The following is an 18,156-nucleotide window of genomic DNA, read 5'->3' on the forward strand; positions in this document are numbered from 1 at the left end:
TTATACTTAGCTGAAATACAGTATCCCTATCTATCAGCACAATCAATAATACGTCTTGATACCCCGCGCAGTATTGATTCGTCAGCAAAACACACGGAAGATGAGGTGCGAGGTCTCTCGGTTTGCGTCAGGAGGTGCGGTGCGTTACCATCAACCATCCAATACGCATTAGTTACTTCCTAAACATGAGACTAGATTCAGTCAGAAATAACAAACTGAGGTCGTGATCGAATCCAGCAAGTTATGGTTGTGTGCCACCCTCCTTTGAAGATGCATCACCTCATCTTGCGCCATGTTGGCCACATGTCACTTCGAGTCCCAAGTGCACCATGGTTCGCCTCGGTTAAAACGCATAGTAATGTGTTTGCTTGGTTCGTGTACATCTGTACAGCTAAAGTGACCCTTGAGAGTATCGGGATATCGGCTAATGCTTTTCAAGTTGCATTAGGGAGGCTGTAGACTTGAAGAGAGACTAGCTTGCAGAGCGACAGCTGATAAACCAAGTCCATTCAGGTAATAACTTGGCATGGAACTGTTTCTCACTCACCAGCCCTATTTTAGTCAAGTAATTGGTCTCATTTGCATCCCAGATAGCCATGGATAGCCGTGGTAGGTCTGGCATCTCCCGTGACTTGACAAGCATACCACCCTTGATCGGATACCACTTCCCTCTAGGATTCCGGAGCAATAACTTTTGACTGTATCGGACTGTCGGGAATATGTACTGCCGCTTCTGCTCGCCACCGGGGCCGAGCCCGAAGGTACCGACCGGCCGGAAACCGGTCTGCTGGCAGATGCCACATGGAGCGTTGATGGCAACATCGCGGGGTCAATTCACAGAAGCAGGCCTTCTCACATCTGCCAAGCTTGAAGCTCTCAGCCATCTTCTAACATGACACCTGTTAGCGTTTAATCATGCTTAGTCTGTATGGTGCAAAGGTTGGAACCTTGGGCTCTGATAACCCCCACGCTGTCAAGGATATCACAAGATTCGCCGAATTGAGTTGGGAACATACATGTCCGAAGCTACCCCATGGGTTCGGTAAATGGACCTGCTCAATGATTGGCGTCTTGGCAATATCGCAAGATGTCATGAAACGCACGTCGAGATGTCGATCCGTTGCGCCATCGCCTTGAGTACCTCGACTTTGGAGTGACCACTGTCAGTCTCTACTTGAATTCTCATCACAGCTAAGCGTCCCAATACGTTTAAATTGACAATAAAGAACATATCCTCGTGTACAGTTTTTCTTGCAGCAATGTCAAGTTACGAATTGTGGCTGGTCTTGGGTATCAGGGGGTTGGAATAAGAGGTCATACTAAAATGGTGTTGCGCCATCCAAACCCACACTTGGACAACGAGGCTAAGCCAATCCCCGGGGTTCTATTCGCAATACAACCTCATTGTTACATTGGGATGGAATCAAAGCAAGAAGACAAATCGAGAAACATTTCGGTTACAACCACAGCGTTGAGTGTTCCTCAGAGCGTCCAATTCTCAATATGGCGCGACTTGGGCGTCTCCTGTGAGACAAGGCTCTCTTCTTTGCATGCTGCCTGTAAAGCATCATTCCAGGTATGCTTTTGACCCAGAGCAGAACTAAACATGGCGCATGGAGTAGGATTAAGCTTGATTCATGGCGTTCTCTAGAGCGTGTGCCCCCACTCGGGGAGCTTCGGTAGTCACCCCGGCTTCACACTACCCCTGTGCAAAGAAGAGTGACCATTTCCTCGGAGTGTGGCTGCTTGGGAACTGTCTCATGGTGGCTGAACCAATAATTTCGTCTCTGATTGAGCCTGCTTTGCAACCCAGTGGCAACAACGCGGTTATCTCGAGCTAGCTTTGCCAAGACCATAGTTACGGAAAGATTTCCAAACATGGGTAGCATAACCATACAGCTCGAGACAAAGTCCAGTCCAAGACTTCATCCCGTCATATCGCCATGCATCGCATAATATGAGCTGTCCGTCTTGTTCCCAGAATGTGACCTAAAGTCCCAATGATTGCGTTATCCTTGGCCTTCTCAGTCCCGGTACTCGTCTCCCGTCAACCTCGCAATCGGTCTCGGGCTGAGTTGGGCTATCCCGGCGTCTCTGGTGAACTATGGCGAGATCAAGCCCATCCTGTCGTAATCTGATCCTCGTCTCGTCGGAACAATAGCAAGGCTCGTCGGCCGAGACCCGTTACCGGCCTGTTGGAACTTGGAACCGTTATTTAATCTCTCGTCCGCTGCCCTGTCGATCGATTTCTACAACGCCAGATCTCTCAACATCCCCTCAAGAAAAACAGCAGAGAATGGCCATCAAGGAGAAGAGCGACGACTCCTCGTCGGGCAAGCCCGAGACTGTTGTGGCTTACGATAACGCAGCCGACAACTCTCAGTCTGAAGAGGATATCCAGGCCGCGAGAGCACGGATTCTCGAGCAGCAGGAGCTTCAAAAGACTGAGCCTCCTGTCCTTCCAATCACGACTCTCTTCCGAGGCAAGAAGTTCCATCCTCAGTTGGAAGAGATTGCCACACAGCCATCTGTTTATGATGATCCCGCGCTCGCCAAGTACTTTCAACCGACCGAAAAGTACGAGAACTTGCATCGCTTTGACCCATCTGCGAGATGGACTTGGGCAGAGGAGCTTGTAAGTAACAAGTTTGACATGTCTACTCCCTGGCTAACATTATACAGCCTCTGATCAACAAACTTGATTGGAAGATTACGGCTTGGGCCTGTGTTGCATTCTTTGCTTTGGACCTGGATAGAGGAAATCTCAGCCAGGCCAACACTGACAACTTTCTGGATGATCTCGGCTTGAGCACCAACGGTAAGACTGTCTTGAATCACCTTGAGAGACTTTGTTTGACTGACCAAAATCAGATTTCAACTTGGGCAACACTGTTTTCAGACTTTCGTTCTTGTGCGCTGAACTGCCTTCTCAACTTATCAGCAAGAAGTTGGGACCTGATCGATGGGTATGATAGAGACATCAAACTCTTTGGTAGTATTACTGACTTCCTACTAGATTCCAACAATTATGTGTCTTTGGAGTGTTGTTGCAGCTTCTCAGTTCTGGCTGAGTGGTAGAACCAGTTTCTTGGTTTGCCGTGTTCTACTAGGACTACTCCAGGGAGGTTTCATCCCTGATGTGATCTTGTATCTGGCATGTTACACCCGACGAAAGAATTCAATGAGCGCTATTCTAACAAATTTCTTCTAGTCGTACTTCTTCAAGGGCACAGAGTTGCCCTTCCGTCTGGCTCTATTCTGGACAAGTCTGCGAGTCACCGACATTGTTGCTCCAATCCTAGCCTTTGGACTGCTGCGCCTCCGTGGTCTTCACGGCCAAGAAGGCTGGAGATGGCTCTTCCTCCTTGAAGGTATCCTCACCTTGCTAGTCGGCATCTGGTCCTGGTTCACCATGGTTGCCTCCCCAACCCAAACAAAGTCCTGGTGGAACAAGAAGGGATGGTTCGACGAGCGTGAGGAGATCATCATGGTCAACCGTATCCTCAGGGACGACCCCTCTAAGGGCGACATGCATAACCGACAGGCCGTGAACTTTAAACTACTCTGGAAGTCTCTGTGCGACTATGACTTGTGGCCGATGTACATCATTGGTCTTACGTTCCTGATTCCTACCGGACCTCCGGATGCGTACCTGACTTTGACTCTTCGAAACATTGGCTTTTCGACCTTTGATTCGAATCTGCTTACTATTCCGACTCAGGTTCTTGGTGCCATTACTGTAAGATTCTCCCTGTCAGTACCCTTCTTAGGAACACCATGCTAATGCGGTCGTGCAGATGCTAGTCTTGACCTACTTTTCCGAGATCTGGAACGAAAGATCGCTGATGGGTGTTTTCGCTCAAATCTGGGTTCTTCCCACCCTGATCGCCCTCTTGACCTTGCCAGACTCTGTTGGCTCATGGGCCAAGTTTGCAGTTCTGACTGTGTTGCTATCGTATCCGTCAAGTGAGTTTCAGGAATTTCAAAATGGTGTTCTTATCTAACTCGTAAACAGCACACGCTATTCAGGTCGGTTGGTGTAGCCGAAACTCCAACACTGTCCGAACAAGAACTGTTTCTGCTGCTTTATACAAGTAAGAAGACCAGATCAACCATTCCAAGGTCTCTGATGCTAATGCCTTTCAAAGCATGTTTGTTCAAGTTGGAGGAATCATTCACGCAAACATCTACCGAGCTGATGATAGACCCCATTGTAAGTTTCCAGAAGCATCAACTTGTCGTTAGTCACTTAACTGACTGTCTAGACCGTCGTGGCAACAAACAACTTACAGCTATTTGCGCTGCCAACATTGTCATCTATCTACTTGGCAAGGGTTACTACATCTGGCGCAACAAGCAGAGAGACCAAGCATGGAATGCGCTGAGCAAGGACGTAAGTAATAATCCAGCACGCCTCATCTATCAATGGAGTGCTAACCCATGTGTAGGAGCAAATTCACTACCTCGAGACTACGACGGATGCTGGAAGCAAGCGCAAGGATTTCCGTTTTGCTCACTAAGTCAAACTGCTTTCAGGTAATATTGCTCCTCTTGGTAGACCGTACAACGACTCATGAAAGCAAAGGCCTGGTTAGCTTGGTACTTGGTGTGAAGTGAATACTCTTTTGGCTCCGTATAAAATAGGAGGTAATGGGCAATATATTCAGAGAACTCAGATACAGACTGCAAAAAAGTTCATTACATGGCGTGCTGTGAAGTCAAGCCTCTTAGAAGACTTTATCGAAGAAAATTCATAGAATCATGGTTAGAAGCGTAATCAATTGCAGTTTCACCCCTGACGTTCTTGGCCTCGCGGCTGGCCCCATGCCTCAACAGGAGCTTGACTAGATCCACGTTGCCCAACCTGGCGGCGAAAATCAAGGGGGTTTCGTCCTGGTAGCCCCTGACACCGCCTCGAGGAGCCTCTGGATTACGGCCACGCGCTTGTCAGTCGCAATGAATGCAGCCTGGACAAGGGGCGAAAAGCCGTCATCGGTGTTAAGGCTTGGATCGGCACCGCTTGAGAGTAGCAGGCGTACGATATCTTCGTAGCCCAGCCTAATAGCTTCAAAGAGCGCTGTACTGCTTTCTCTCATGTGACTGGGGCTTCCCGAGGTATGTACCACATTGTTGGGATTGGCGCCATGCTCCAGCAGCAGCTGAACCATCTCCTCGTGCCCGTTGACGGTAGCACACCACAGTGGGGTCATCATGTACCAGTTGACTTGCCTCCTGAGTGGTATCGTATGTGTCGGTATATCTGACTCGTGTCGGCCGACGTTATAGCCTAACCCAAGGGTCTTGACCCGACTTTCGACATCAGCCCTCCACCCTTGTTCACAGGGCACTGTCAACATGGCCTTGGCGATCTCGTCGCAGCCCTGTTTAACAGCAAAGCCAAGGAGCAGGCTCCCATTCCATTCAGAGTTTACTTCTGCGCCGTTTTCAAGTAGAACCTCTGCCATGGCTTGGTCCTTGTTGATGGCTGCCACGACGAGGTGGAACGGTTGAAGGACCGATTGCTTGAACTCTGTCGCCTCCAAGAGCGTCCTAACGATATCAGAATGCCTGTTCTCGACAGCATCGTGTAAGAGAGCACGGATATCATCATCCCTTGATGCACCGGGGGAGCTCCCCTCAAGTAGCAGCTTTAGGATGCCCGCACGGTCGGCCTGGCAGGCAAAGTCTACCGCCGAATGATGGGTGTGAGGCTTGCTTTTTGTGCGGACCTTCGTAGCGATGGCGGCGCCGCTCTCAAGAAGCAACCTCACTATAGCCTCATGGCCATTTATCACCGCGTCCATCAGCGCCGTGCGATCGTATCGACTTCTTGGATTTGTTTCCGCCCCATGAAAGAGAAGGTCCTTAACGATAGAAGTGTGCCCTTTGGAAGAAGCTACGCAAAGAGGCGAGCGGCCGTCTACCCCTGGCGCTTCTATATCGATGCCTTGCTGGAGTAGTAACCTGGCAATCCCTTCGTATCCTTTCCTGGCAGCGTGCCAGAGAGCAGTCGCCCGGTCATCACCCTTGCAGTCCGCATCAACCCAGCCGGTTTCGAGCAGCATCTTGACAACAGCCTCATGTCCGTTCACGGCTGCCAACCAAAGAGCTGTGTTGCCTTGATCATTCTCCTGGTCCGGATGAACCTTTCCCAAGCCTAGTAGGAGTCGAACCACGGATTCATGCCCATGCTCAGCGGCATCGGAGAAGAGTGACGCATAGTTTCCAGTCGTAAGATACTCTCGTATATCCCTCCTAGCCAAGAGCTGACTGAGTAAGGTCTCGTGACCACAACTTGCGGCTCTCGACAACAACTCGCCGGGACTCGAGGAGATATCGGTCCGAGCCAGAAGCTGCCATACAATCCCCTCGTGGCCTCTATTCGTGGCGTACGTGATTGGCGATAAGCCTTGCTTGCCTCCCGCGTTGATATCGACATTTCGTTGGTCCAGCAACAGTCTAACGATGCCCTCGTGCCCAGCCTCGGCGGCGAGGGATAACGGGGTACGTCCCTCGTCACTTTCAAAGTCTGCCTGGATGTTGGGGAGAGTGAGAAGCCGCTTCACCTCAGACTCAAGGCCTTGGATAATGGCAAAGAAGAGTTGTATCTGTTCGTCTGGTTCATCATTTGACTTCTCGTCAAATAAGGGCGATGGATTAGTTTGAGCCTTGCCATCTGAAGCCCCTTTGAGCCTTTGATTCGGACCCCGCAATGTGATGCACAAATTTCTGGTGGGATATTCTGCAGGCCTAAATTTGCTCAGGCTGACAAGCTCAAACTTCTCGCACTTGCACCGCTCAAAATGCTCCATGGTCAGAAACGTATCACGCAGATAAATAGCGACCAGTTTGTCGGGATGTTCAACCTCGGTGCAGGATAAGACGGCCAGTCCTGTGCCTCGGTCTCCCAACCCGATGAAGGGAAGGTCCAGGTGAACACCCTTGTTGGTCAAAGTGAAGGGACTGTTGTACGGCATAAAGAGGTTCCGGGGAATGATGTTCCCAGAGTCTTTGAAGGCGGCTGGGTTGGCTGCGAGAAGCCCACCACGGGTGTCGGGGTACTTCCATGCGAACAGGCTGTGGTCATCTGATACCCTCATGATTTCCTCTTGGAGTCTGATAAAGGCCTTTTCTCCCTCTCCATATAGCAGTGGCATGTTGATGTTGAAGATTCCCATCAGGCAGTAGGCAAGGTCTTCTCTCCTTGTGGTTCTTCGATCTGATGCCCACGACATTCTCTGCGCAACGCTGGTCATCTCCAAGTCTTGAACTCCAGAGAGAATATCTTTGGGTATTTTGGTGCGTTCTGATATGACTCGATCAAGGGTTTCCTTAGTGCCTAGCTCGTCCCAAATCTGACTGAAGAAAATGATTGACGACGGGGCAATCAGCTCTTGCAGGGTCCATCCTCTGGTGAACCACTTGCTGCTAGAGAGCCCAGATAGATCAGAAACATCTGCAAGAAAGGCGTAGCACACAGCGGCTTCCTGGTACCAACGATACATCGAGTTGATGGCCTCGGACAACTCAGCACTGCTGGTCTTGTCGATGCAGCAGGTGTCTAGCCAGACGTAGTCGAATCCGTTCTTGCGGGCCATAGAACAGCTGTCTTTGACCTTTGCCCAGCCCTTTTTGCTTGTTGCCTTTCCGAGCTCCATGTCCTGGAAAGTCACCTCCTCTACCTCCCAGGTGTGAGACAGGATGGCGTATGCAGGGATTTGGTCATCGCCAAATGTCTCGACCGCGATGGTTTGTGTGTTGAGGAGGCGCATGTTTGCCGGGTGAGTATAGCTGGCACTACAAGCAATCTGAAGATTCTGGTAACAAATTCGAGTCGGTTTGCTATGGAGAGGTTGAAAATAAGCAATCTTCGGGGGAGGAGGGTCATTTCAGGCTCTCGGCTGCACAGCCTCATGCAGCCGAGTAAGGCTGCCTATAGGAGCACAGGCTTAAGCGCCGCGTTGCGGTTGGGCACCTGTTAGATGCCAAGATGGAGCCGGGGGTGTTGTAAATATTAGATTCTAAGTCTGGGCTGAATCTGGTCTGAGAACTTTCATTATCCGAAGACTACAGGCACGCCAGTCAAGCAATAACCCAGACACACCAGAACGACAGATAGCATTAATTGACTCATCTAAGACTTAGTATATGATTCCTTATACGTTTAATAAAATGATAAGAAATATATTATAATTTCCAACTGTATTTAGAGAAGGATCAGCTAATAAGTTTGTGCTGGTGTAAAATGTTGCTGAGAATGCTTCGTCTTTGGCCTCTTGGGTGCTACCTCGAGAGTTACTCCCGCCCGCTGCGGAGAGGCAGACAAATTTGGGCGAGTTAAACATACTAATTCTAAGTAAGCTATTTGGATTTCAGTTCAACAGATATTCTGACTTAGATACCGCTTCATTACACCGCATGCCAGAGCCACGCTGTGGCTTTCACCAGACTGATACCGGGCGATGTAGGTAAGTGCGTCTTCATAGAACCATACCGACTGCAATCTGTGCCTCAGTGATTGGGTCGAAAGCCAACCTCCGAAGAGCTAAATGGCGATTGATGGAGATGACGTTGAAACTCGTCCCATTTCCATCCGCTTCAGTGAATGGGATGCTCTCGATAGAAAGTGGTCGTCTCGAGGCAACTCCAGTCCATGCTCTGATTATCTTGGGTATTAAAACAAACTCGCTTTCAGTGCTACGCCAGGTGATTGTGGCTCGGTGGCTGTCTTGAGTATAACAGAACAAAAATCCAAACCCAGGACCGGAATTCCATATCTCCAGGATCCGGATCCGAGGCAGCTTCATTGCTGCCCGAGCAGCAATGGCTAGAAAATCTGTCACAAAATTTTGTCTTCCGCGGGGACTAAGATGCTGTGTCCTGAGGGTGAGGTGCTGCAGCTTCGACTCTTTGTTCTTCTTGCAGTGGGCAAGTTGCCACAGGAACTTGAAACAATCGAACACCAAAGGAGGTGAGAACTCGGTAAAGCAATGGCATGATGTTGCCATAAGCCGCGCTAAACCCTCAGATTGCTTGGCGGCGGACGTGTACTTGCACGAGTCCCACCTCGAGCTCTGGTCGAGGGAGAAGCGCCTGACGCTAGGGGGGAGTGTGGTCATCAAGCAAGTTTGTAGATCTGGCTCTAGATGTTAGCTTCACGCTGTCTTCTTTTCTCAATTAGAAAGTCTTCTAGATATGACATACCATCAAGAAATTCAAGCTCGTTTTTCACCGTCTGCCCTCTCCATCTGTGCAAATGAAACGACTCCAGGACTGTGAAGCTTTCGCGAAAGAGTGTGGCAATCGACTCGGGGGCAATCCCCCTGAAGAATGATCAGCGTAGAACGAGTGCCTTTACTATCGGGGTGCGTGGGAGATTATTTGTCGAACCTGTACCCCTTTTCTGTCTTTGGGGGAGAAGCTCAAGCGGTGTCCCTCGGAGTCGCCGGGCCGCACCAAGCCCGACACTGCGTGGTACGGTCATGAATGTTACACGCGCTGCCCCTTTGCCCCGGAGATATTCCAAAAAAGGTTGCAAGCCCTTGAGGTCCTCTTTAAATCGTATTGGGTAGTCGTCGTGGACTTCTTCCTCGGAGGGGTGGAAGATCTGGTCGCTGGGTGAATGCGCGTTGATCTCTAGCGTAAGACCTCCATGAGTCCCTTCCCATGACGACAGCGAGTTGAGCAGAACTGTCATGGCGGACGTAAAGTTCCTATTTGCCCAAGTGTCAGCAACACCGCTTGTAAGTCTAGGAGATGGAACGTGAGTTACTCTTTGATGTTTGTTGCGCTCTCGGGCTTATCGTAGATGCGCTTGGTGTATTCAGCAAGCCTGATGCGCAGGTAAAGATTCCTTATATAGCTTAGCCTGATGGCATTCTTCCCTCGAACTGCTTTGGAAAACGCGGGCAGGTCTGGAGAAGCAAGAGCTATGCGCTGAAAGGTCTCCCTCTCGAAGAAGGACTGCCACTCCCGGGATACAGTGGCAAGAGAAGACGCCCTGATCGTTTCTTTACGTTCAAAGTTGAGGGAGATCCATCCCAGGATCAATAGACGAATCTCGGGAGGCAGGGAGTTCCAGAAAGGTCGGGTGGCAGAGGAACTCATTACTACTAAGATTAGAGTCTATCAGGTCAGATTACCGTGTGAAGAGGACAGTAGTATAGTTTGTGTTTCTGGTTTTCAAATGAGACCAGAGGTCGAGTTTATATTTGAGCAAACTTGGATAGGGTTGGTTGAGTCAGTATGACTCTTGAGGTGATGCAGAGAGAGAGGTTATATGGGACAAGGTTTAAGTAATGCATATCGCTGCGAACCTAGCTGCTACTGTGACGTCTAGGTACGACAAAGTGGAAAAAAAGATAAGCGCAGCAAAAAACTAGACAAAAAGTTAACCCCTGGCGAGGATCGAACTCGCAATCTTCTGATTATTTCAGTAGAAGTCAGACGCCTTAGCCATTAGGCCACAGGGGCTCCTGTTCTCGACTCGACAAAAAATGGCTTTTGAGCAAGTCCCAGCGACAGAACGCAACACCGAGTTCCTCCATTTCCCTAGCTATCCAGCAATCAACAAGTAAATAATCCCACTGACTTGCATGACACTGGTTTCATTCCCATCGTGATTTCTTGATGTAAATATTTACAGTGGGGAGCAAATATGGGTTACAACTTCGCAAAGTAATGCTGCTAGTGGTTGAGAAGAAGGCCGTCTTGACTTGGAAGATATAGGACGCCTCCTATTCAAAATCTCGGTAGAAACTGGCATCATTCCCGATATTAACTTCCTCAATTATCAAAGAACCAATTCAAGAGATCCAAGATAACAGATGCGTGAGATGGTTGCACGGGCCACATCGTGAAAGTGTCTTGGTTAGTGGAGACTCGCCGTTTTCCCCCTTGAAAAGGCATGAGTACTGGAAACAGAAACAGAAATGTTATTCCTACTTATCGAACTTGTCTATCTAATAATCGATCTACCCATCAAGCCCAGTAAGCACTCGTGGATTGTGTCCCTTTACACGGAACGCGCTAGAGCTCGCATCTCTACCATGGTATACTCCGACTTCTCAGATGGACCGTGTCCCTCTCTGTCCGTCCTAAAGCCCGCCAATTCATAAATCAAGATTCCTCTAGCAAAGAGAGCACTCGCCAGTAACCGGAGTACCACAATAGCCGAGTCTCTAACACTGAGGAAAACCAAACTCGACAGAATAATGGTTCCGTAGAATGCCTGCAGGGCCGTGCCCACATATAACACTGAGATTAATACCAAGAACCATCCAGTTTCCTTTGTGTCACTCTTGACTTCCAATCTGCTCTGCCAAGGTGTGGGTGTGAGTTCGTTCCAGAGCCACCTCCATTCGCTGCTGCGGAGGCTGATATCGTCTTTTCCCTCCACTTTGATGCGCAATCTCGCGACGAGATACCCGATGAGGTGGATAACAACCGAAGCAGCAGTCCATATAGCAGGCAGAAAGTCGTTTGCTGGGGCAAAGGTGCAGACGGCCCAGACGCTGAGTTGGTAGGCCAGGTAGGCATTGTTTGCTACAGACGCACAGACTATAAAGTACTCAACTGCAGATACAGCCCGAGGTGCCCAGAATGAGTGAGGGTTTCCAAAATTTGTTCGGAAAGGGTCTGTCCCCATCTTGGCGATAAAGTCTTCATATTCCGTTGCCGACAGAGGACGAACTCCGGAGCTGGACATGGCAAGCAGCAGCGCAAGCCCAGGACGGCGAAAGGCCAAGACAGCAGTGTCGACATAAGACGCGCTCAGAAGCTGCAGCACCGCTGGAGCAAGACCGAGGATGACTGTGGAGGCGGCGAGCTCAGCCTTGCGAAACTCGGGCGTTGTCCTGAGGATGCAGTCGATGACCTGGTATCCCGTCTGGGGTTTCGTCTCGGATCGGTTTCGATAGTTGGTTATCTCTGGTACGCAGTCGTTTTTGAGTTGCTCTTTAATGATGGAGTCCCAGGCTGGGAAAAAGTGCTCATATTGTGCAAATGACCGGGTGAGCGCAGTTGCGGAGGGGATGTGAAAACAGAGGATGATGAGAACTACAAACAAGAGGCCTAAACGGCCAGTATGTAGTGTAGGGCGAGGCATTTTGGTCTTCTGTCTTTGCGGTAGAAACCCTCAGGTACGGCTGCAATGGGCGACGCGATATATATGCCGGGTTCGAAACCCGACGGGTTTGGAGTGAGCGGTGCTTGCAACTTATCTTGGCTGAGCAATCGGCCGGGTTGCCTTTTATGTGCCGGCAATTGTCCTAACCCCGTCAATCCTTTCTTCTTTTGCTACATGGGGCTTGAATCCTGCGAGTTATTGACCCCTGTCTCCGTGACCAGATATGCAGGCTACGCGTCCATCACGCCTTACAAGGCAAAGCCTGCTGCAAGGAGTTACTAGTTATCTCCATATGCCGTGAGGGTATTTCCTTTTCGCAAAGACAAGTCATGTTCTATACAACCTTTATATCTACGAAACTCATGTTTCTTTTCTCTGGCTTGAACATTGCACTACGCTCCATGCATTCTAATCAGTGCCGTCAGAAAAACCCATGCCTCGCTTGTGATAGCGTCGCGGTACGGGTCGCAAGCGCCGGCCCCCAATCCAACCCCCCCAAGTCTGCAGCCACTTTTCAACATTTGGGGGCCAAAAGACGGCACATGAGTCACGCTGCGCGTATCAAGAATGACCCGTAAGAATATCCGGACTTGCAGATCGATCTTGATTGACGGTAGGTGACAACTTCTTTCAGAAACTATGGCGACTGTTCCCCAGCGTTGAACCCAGACAAGTACGGGATGGACTATCCCCTCAGCGCAACAGACTTCAACTGGGTCCAGTCAAGCATAACTTCTTTACCATTCTCAAGACCTTGGCCGCTCTCTAGAGAAAAATCAGCATCAAAACTCTCAAGAGAAACCCAAGACTTACGCTTCCATCCGCCCATAGGAACACTTGGGTGATAACCACCAGCCCCGTTCACACTGACACTGCCAGCCTCAAGCTTATGAGCAAACCGCAATGCTCGTTTCATGTCAGCCGTCCAGATCGAAGCCGTGATTCCGTACTCGGTGTCGTTTGCCAGTTTCAAAACTTCGTTGTCGGTGGCAAACCTAACAACGACGAGGACGGGTCCAAATATTTCTTCTTTGAGAACTCGAGCATTGGGTGACGGGTCGATAAAGATTGTTGGCTCGACGTAGCATCCCTGCTCCCCAACGGCATTTCCACCGGTGATGAGTTTTGCTTCTGCTTTTCCGGACTCGATGTATGAAAGAACGACGTCTTTCTGGCGGTGATGGTACAGGGGTGAGGAGTACGTGCTCGCCGCCATAGGATCACCACCTAGAGTTTTCGCATGACCTTCAACCATAATCTTCACCTTTTCAATGAACTCTTCAGCGATAGACTCATGGACATACAGTCTAGTTGAAAGAGCGCATCCCTGGTCATTCATCAGGAGAAACAAGGTCGCGGCTGGCAGTGCCGCCTCCAGATTGGCGTCTGGAAACACAATAAGGGGAGATTTGCCCCCAAGCTCCAAGGTGACGCTCTTCAGATTTGACTTTGCCGCAGCAATTTGGATCAGCTTACCCACACCGATGCTTCCCGTGAAGCTGATCTTGCGGATATCCATGTGCGAGGAGAGGGCGTTGCCAGCTTCTGCACCGCCAACCAGGCAGTTCAAGGCGCCAGGAGGAATGCCAGCTTCAATGGCAAGGGATGTCATGAAAAGGGTTGAGAAAGGGTTCGTTTCGCTAGTCTTGATAATGATGGGGTTTCCACAAGCGAGTGCAGGTGCTGCCTTCATTGCGAGTGTGACAATGACTCCGTTGAAAGGGCAAATACCTGCGCAGATTCCCCATGGTTGACGGAGAGTGTACTACAGCGAATCAGAGATGTCATGAAACTTGATGAGGGAGCAGGATACAATAACACACTCAAATGGAATCCTCATCCGCAGCCATGACCTCGCTCTCGAACTTGTCAATCATGTTGCCATAGTCTGGGGAATTTGTCAACATCGAACCACTCTGTGACTTGGAGGCATCTTACAGATGAATAGGTCGGCGGCGGCGCTGATCTCAAAGCCACAAAACCCGGCATCCTTTCCGGTGAGCACTGCCTCTAGCCAGCGGAGCTGTTCTCGATTCTGACGGATGAGATTGCCGTACTTGACGAGGGCATCACGACGAGCGTCCTGTATTTCAGGTTCATGAGAAAAGTTCGCCAATATTTTCATGATGTAGAGTAGCAACTTACATTAGTCATGCTGCCAAAGGGCAAGGTCTTTCCGAGAGGATTCAACAGCGAGATCAACGTCTCGAGTGTTTGACCACTGAAGTTCTGATAGATGTTAGCTTACCCATATGCCGTCCAACTCAAGTCTTTCGAACCGTTCGTAAGGACTTGGTCATTGACCGAGGAAATGAGGGTGTGCTTCTCATCGCTGGTGCTGTCGACAAACTCGCCGCCGATAAAGGCGCGGACGGGGAGAGGGAAGCGGGAGGTATGGAAGACGGGGACTTGAAAGGAAGCCATGGTGGAGGAATAGTCCTTGAGTTTTGTCTGATGGTTTCTAGAGTAGAAAAGATTTGTGAAGGGCTTTATAGTCGCGTAGGAAATAGGCATCTGTTGAAAGCCTGGTTATTTTGCTCCGTGGGCTAGGTCCCCCTTTCACCAACTGGAGGCTTGCTTATCCCAAGCCACGCCCAACTCTAAAGCAATGAAAAATTTCCCTTGAAAGTCAAGGGAACAGCTGTCGTTTACTCACATTCTACCCAATCGATGTCAAGTCGGCGGAGCGCCGGCGGAGAACCGGAGGAAGGACGGAGGAGGGCGGAGGAGCCTGTTCGGCAATTCCAAAACCATCAATTCAGTTACTAGTAGGTGGAAACAACATGACTTACTCTTAGAGTGTCAGCCGTTGTGCCAATGGGTAAAAGCAAGAAGGTACAAATACCTAGACTGGCAACTGTACAATCCAAAATACCCCATCATCCTCATCTATCACAACACAAACAATCTTGAGTTGCTCCAACCCCTAGAGAAACTCGCCTTCCTAGAATACCCGTCCTATATCTCGCTTCTGTACCACCTCGTTGCACAATGTCTACCTCCCTTTTCAGCTTGGGCTCACGTGTCTTCAGCGTCACAGGCGGCGCTTCCGGCATGGGAGCCGCGACCGTTCGCCTTCTCGCCCAGCACGGAGCTGGCGCCATCTGGATCGCGGATTGGAATGACGGAAGCTTTGGTCAGATCAAGGAAGATGTTGAGCGCATCAACCCTCTCACCAAGGTCTACACTCACAAAGTCGACATGTCGGACCCAAAGCAGGTGGACGACTGGGTAGCCAGCATCATTGCAGAGTCTGGAGTTCTGCATGGCGCTGCAAACGTCGCGGGTCTGTCGCAGCCTGCTTTTACTGAGAAACAGCCGGCCATTATTGCAGAGACGAACGAGGATTGGGCTGGGGTTCTTGGCGTCAACCCATGTACTGCACTCGGGCGCAGGTCGCAGCCATGGTCAATGCTCCAGAGAGAGCCATCTGACAATAGTGAATGTCTCGAGCCTTGCTTCACTGCTCCGTGGGCCAAGTGCGTTTGCGTACGGTGCCTCCAAGGCTGCCTGCGCCCACTTCACGTCATGCGTAGCTAAAGACGTTTACTCTTTTGGCATCCGCGTCAACACTGTCTCGTCTCGCCAGGTAAATCATCAAGAAATAATCATCCAGCTTAAGGCAAAAGCTAACCTTCAAGGCAACACTTACACGGCCATGACAAAGGAGTTCTTTGGCCACATGTCCAAGGAGGAGACGGAGCAGCAACTTCAAAAGTTGGGAGTCAACACAAAGATGCTGGAGCCTGAAGATGTTGCTAGGGTCATTGTATGGCTTTTAAGTGAGGCATCCATGGATGTTAACGGTGTCAACCTGCCTGTTGGAGAGGGAGCTCCTTGAGCAATCGGTAGATTGAGGCCGTTCGGGGTCACGTAGTTGCCATACATAGTGAAGAAACGGCTCTCATGCGGACCTAACATACTCTATCGATTTTAAAAATTGTCCAAAATAAATTGATTCACCAAACCTGGCCTGCTGTTAGTGCTTGTCACATCCTTTGACCTCCACGTGACTCCGCGTTGACCTCAAGAACCCAACGTCACGCCGTCGCGTCTCCCCAAACGATGTTGCATTCTCCATCTACACGTCGTGGACGACCCCTCTTCAATTCACGCCGTTTCATATTTCAACGCAATTTATCCCCATTCCATTGTATCTACGTTCTTTACAGCAACATGACAGGCCAGTCTTCGCGTCCAGCAAGGAGACCTCCACCCATCAAGGACCAGCAGCCATTGTCGAAGCGAAGGAAGATTCGAAAAGGAACCACTAGTTGCTTGGAATGTAGGATGATGTGCATATATCTCACCATGGCTTGCCCGCTGACATTCCCTACTACAGGCAAGCGGAGAAAGACTAGGTGTCACTTCACTTCTCCAACGAGCGATGTATGCGTTGGCTGTCAACAACGGGAGACACCATGTGTGACCCAAGAATACGAGGAAGACTCTGGCAAATTCCAGGAATCCCCCGCTGCAAATGCAGATCGACTAGACCAGAACAAGAACAGCCGTCTCGAAGACAGACTTGAGCGAGTAGAAGCTCTCCTCCAGAGGTTGGTCGACAACGGGGCCAGCTTCTCGAGTCCAGGCGAGGACCACCGCAATGCAGACACTGCAAGGCCTTCTCTCCAGTCTATAGATGGAGATGTCAGAGATATCTTTACAACCGCCCCCGGAGCCTTGAGAAAGGGGACTGGGTACACCTACAGTCAGTCACGGAGTAGTCAGGCCAGCTTTGGCGGTTATAGCCTCGGACGAACTATGCGTGACAGGGCCGAGACCGAATCCAGCAACTACGAAAGAATATCTCGAGAACTTTACACCGCTTTGCCATCCAAACACGACGCAGACTTGATAATTGATGCGGGAAACACGGCTCCCTTCTTACAATTTCTCTGCCGGCCATACGAAGATATCCTTCGAGGAGAAATGCTACCTTCTTCGTGCCTTTCCGCTTTTCCAAATCCTAAAAGTCATCCCGTTCTAATTGCTTGAACTCTCCTTTATCTGGCTCATGGGATCCAGAACCTACATCCTTCATCACTCGACCCTTCTCAACTAGATCTCAGATGTCCACTCGCCACAGCTATGCAACGCTTTCTAGGAAAGCTTATCGGTTGGTTACAAGTAATGACGAGATGCTTGAGTCCCTGGAAGGGCTCGAATGCCTGGTACTAGAAGGCGTCTTCCACATCAATTCCGGGAATTTACGCCGCGCCTGGTTGGTGTTTAGGAGAGCCATAAGCTTAGCCCAACTAACAGGACTAGACTGTGGAGACGATGCTGGCCTCTCCCTCTTTCATGTGGCACCGAATTGTTAGCCAAGATCGGTATCTAGCTCTCATGCTTGGCCTTCCCCCTGGAACACCCGATGATTGTCTCGGAAGCCCTGAAGATTTGACCCTGGAGGATTGTCCCATGGGTTATCTTGAACGCATTCACTGTATCATCATGAGTCGCATCACTGCAACTAGGGGCAACAAGCCTGACAACCTAGCTGCTGTTGATTTACGAAGCATCGACTTGACTCTGGAGAAGGCTGCGCGCGGTATGCCTGCTGACTGGTGGCAACCCCCTATCAAATCACCTAGGGATGGTGAAGCCCTTGAAGATGTTCTACGCATCATGTTTCACATCACTCATTATATTCTGCTCATCTATCTCCGGCTGCCTCATATGCTTCTTGACTGAGAGGAAAACACACAGAACTCTAACAAGTCGACGTGTGTACATGTCAGTCGCGAGCTCCTCAACCGCTATATCCGGTTCCGCTGCATGGACTCGATTGCGTTTTGCTGTACAAGTATTGACTTTTCGGCTTTCACGGCATGTCTCACATTACTTCTTGCTCATCTGCGTCGATGGCATGATGGCAACAGTGTCGAAGATGACTTTGTTCATCAGCGTCTTAGCGATCGCGCCATGGTTCAGGAAACAGCCGAACTTATGATAGAGCTAGGTCAAGAAAGTGGCGACACGGTGCTGGAAAAGACAACCGAGATTATAGCAAGCCTGGCTCGTATTGA

The 18,156-nt window shown here is 50.0% G+C and overlaps 5 protein-coding genes across 5 annotated transcripts; 2 read left to right on the forward strand and 3 right to left on the reverse strand.

Moving 5' to 3' along the window:
* Window positions 1-2,296: 2,296 nt before the first annotated feature.
* On the forward strand, window positions 2,297-4,520 carry NECHADRAFT_93751 (uncharacterized protein; the record flags this gene model as incomplete). Its single annotated transcript, XM_003050846.1, has 11 exons — window positions 2,297-2,455; window positions 2,504-2,635; window positions 2,683-2,818; window positions 2,872-2,966; window positions 3,017-3,139; window positions 3,212-3,739; window positions 3,798-3,966; window positions 4,016-4,094; window positions 4,149-4,213; window positions 4,266-4,393; window positions 4,449-4,520. The coding sequence occupies 11 exons, from the start codon at window positions 2,297-2,299 to the stop codon at window positions 4,518-4,520; spliced, it is 1,686 nt and encodes a 561-aa protein (XP_003050892.1).
* A 2,341-nt stretch (window positions 4,521-6,861) lies between these two features.
* NECHADRAFT_93752 (uncharacterized protein) lies at window positions 6,862-7,772 on the reverse strand (the record flags this gene model as incomplete). The annotated part of the gene is made up of 2 exons (XM_003051239.1): window positions 6,862-7,030; window positions 7,063-7,772. The coding sequence occupies 2 exons, from the start codon at window positions 7,770-7,772 to the stop codon at window positions 6,862-6,864; spliced, it is 879 nt and encodes a 292-aa protein (XP_003051285.1).
* Window positions 7,773-11,014: 3,242 nt separating this feature from the next.
* On the reverse strand, window positions 11,015-12,106 carry NECHADRAFT_93753 (uncharacterized protein; the record flags this gene model as incomplete). Its single annotated transcript, XM_003051240.1, has 2 exons — window positions 11,015-11,976; window positions 12,043-12,106. 2 exons carry the CDS (start codon window positions 12,104-12,106, stop codon window positions 11,015-11,017), a joined length of 1,026 nt encoding a protein of 341 aa, XP_003051286.1.
* Window positions 12,107-12,812: 706 nt separating this feature from the next.
* On the reverse strand, window positions 12,813-14,551 carry NECHADRAFT_80606 (uncharacterized protein; the record flags this gene model as incomplete). Its single annotated transcript, XM_003051241.1, has 6 exons — window positions 12,813-12,892; window positions 12,941-13,892; window positions 13,981-14,015; window positions 14,066-14,210; window positions 14,273-14,282; window positions 14,376-14,551. The coding sequence occupies 6 exons, from the start codon at window positions 14,549-14,551 to the stop codon at window positions 12,813-12,815; spliced, it is 1,398 nt and encodes a 465-aa protein (XP_003051287.1).
* A 567-nt stretch (window positions 14,552-15,118) lies between these two features.
* Window positions 15,119-15,968, forward strand: NECHADRAFT_80607 (uncharacterized protein; the record flags this gene model as incomplete). The annotated part of the gene is made up of 2 exons (XM_003050847.1): window positions 15,119-15,413; window positions 15,523-15,968. 2 exons carry the CDS (start codon window positions 15,119-15,121, stop codon window positions 15,966-15,968), a joined length of 741 nt encoding a protein of 246 aa, XP_003050893.1.
* Between the last annotated feature and the right edge of the window lie 2,188 nt (window positions 15,969-18,156).

Source organism: Fusarium vanettenii (assembly GCF_000151355.1).
Source record: "Fusarium vanettenii 77-13-4 chromosome 5 genomic scaffold NECHAsca_5_chr5_3_0, whole genome shotgun sequence".
NCBI lineage: Eukaryota > Fungi > Ascomycota > Sordariomycetes > Hypocreales > Nectriaceae > Fusarium > Fusarium vanettenii.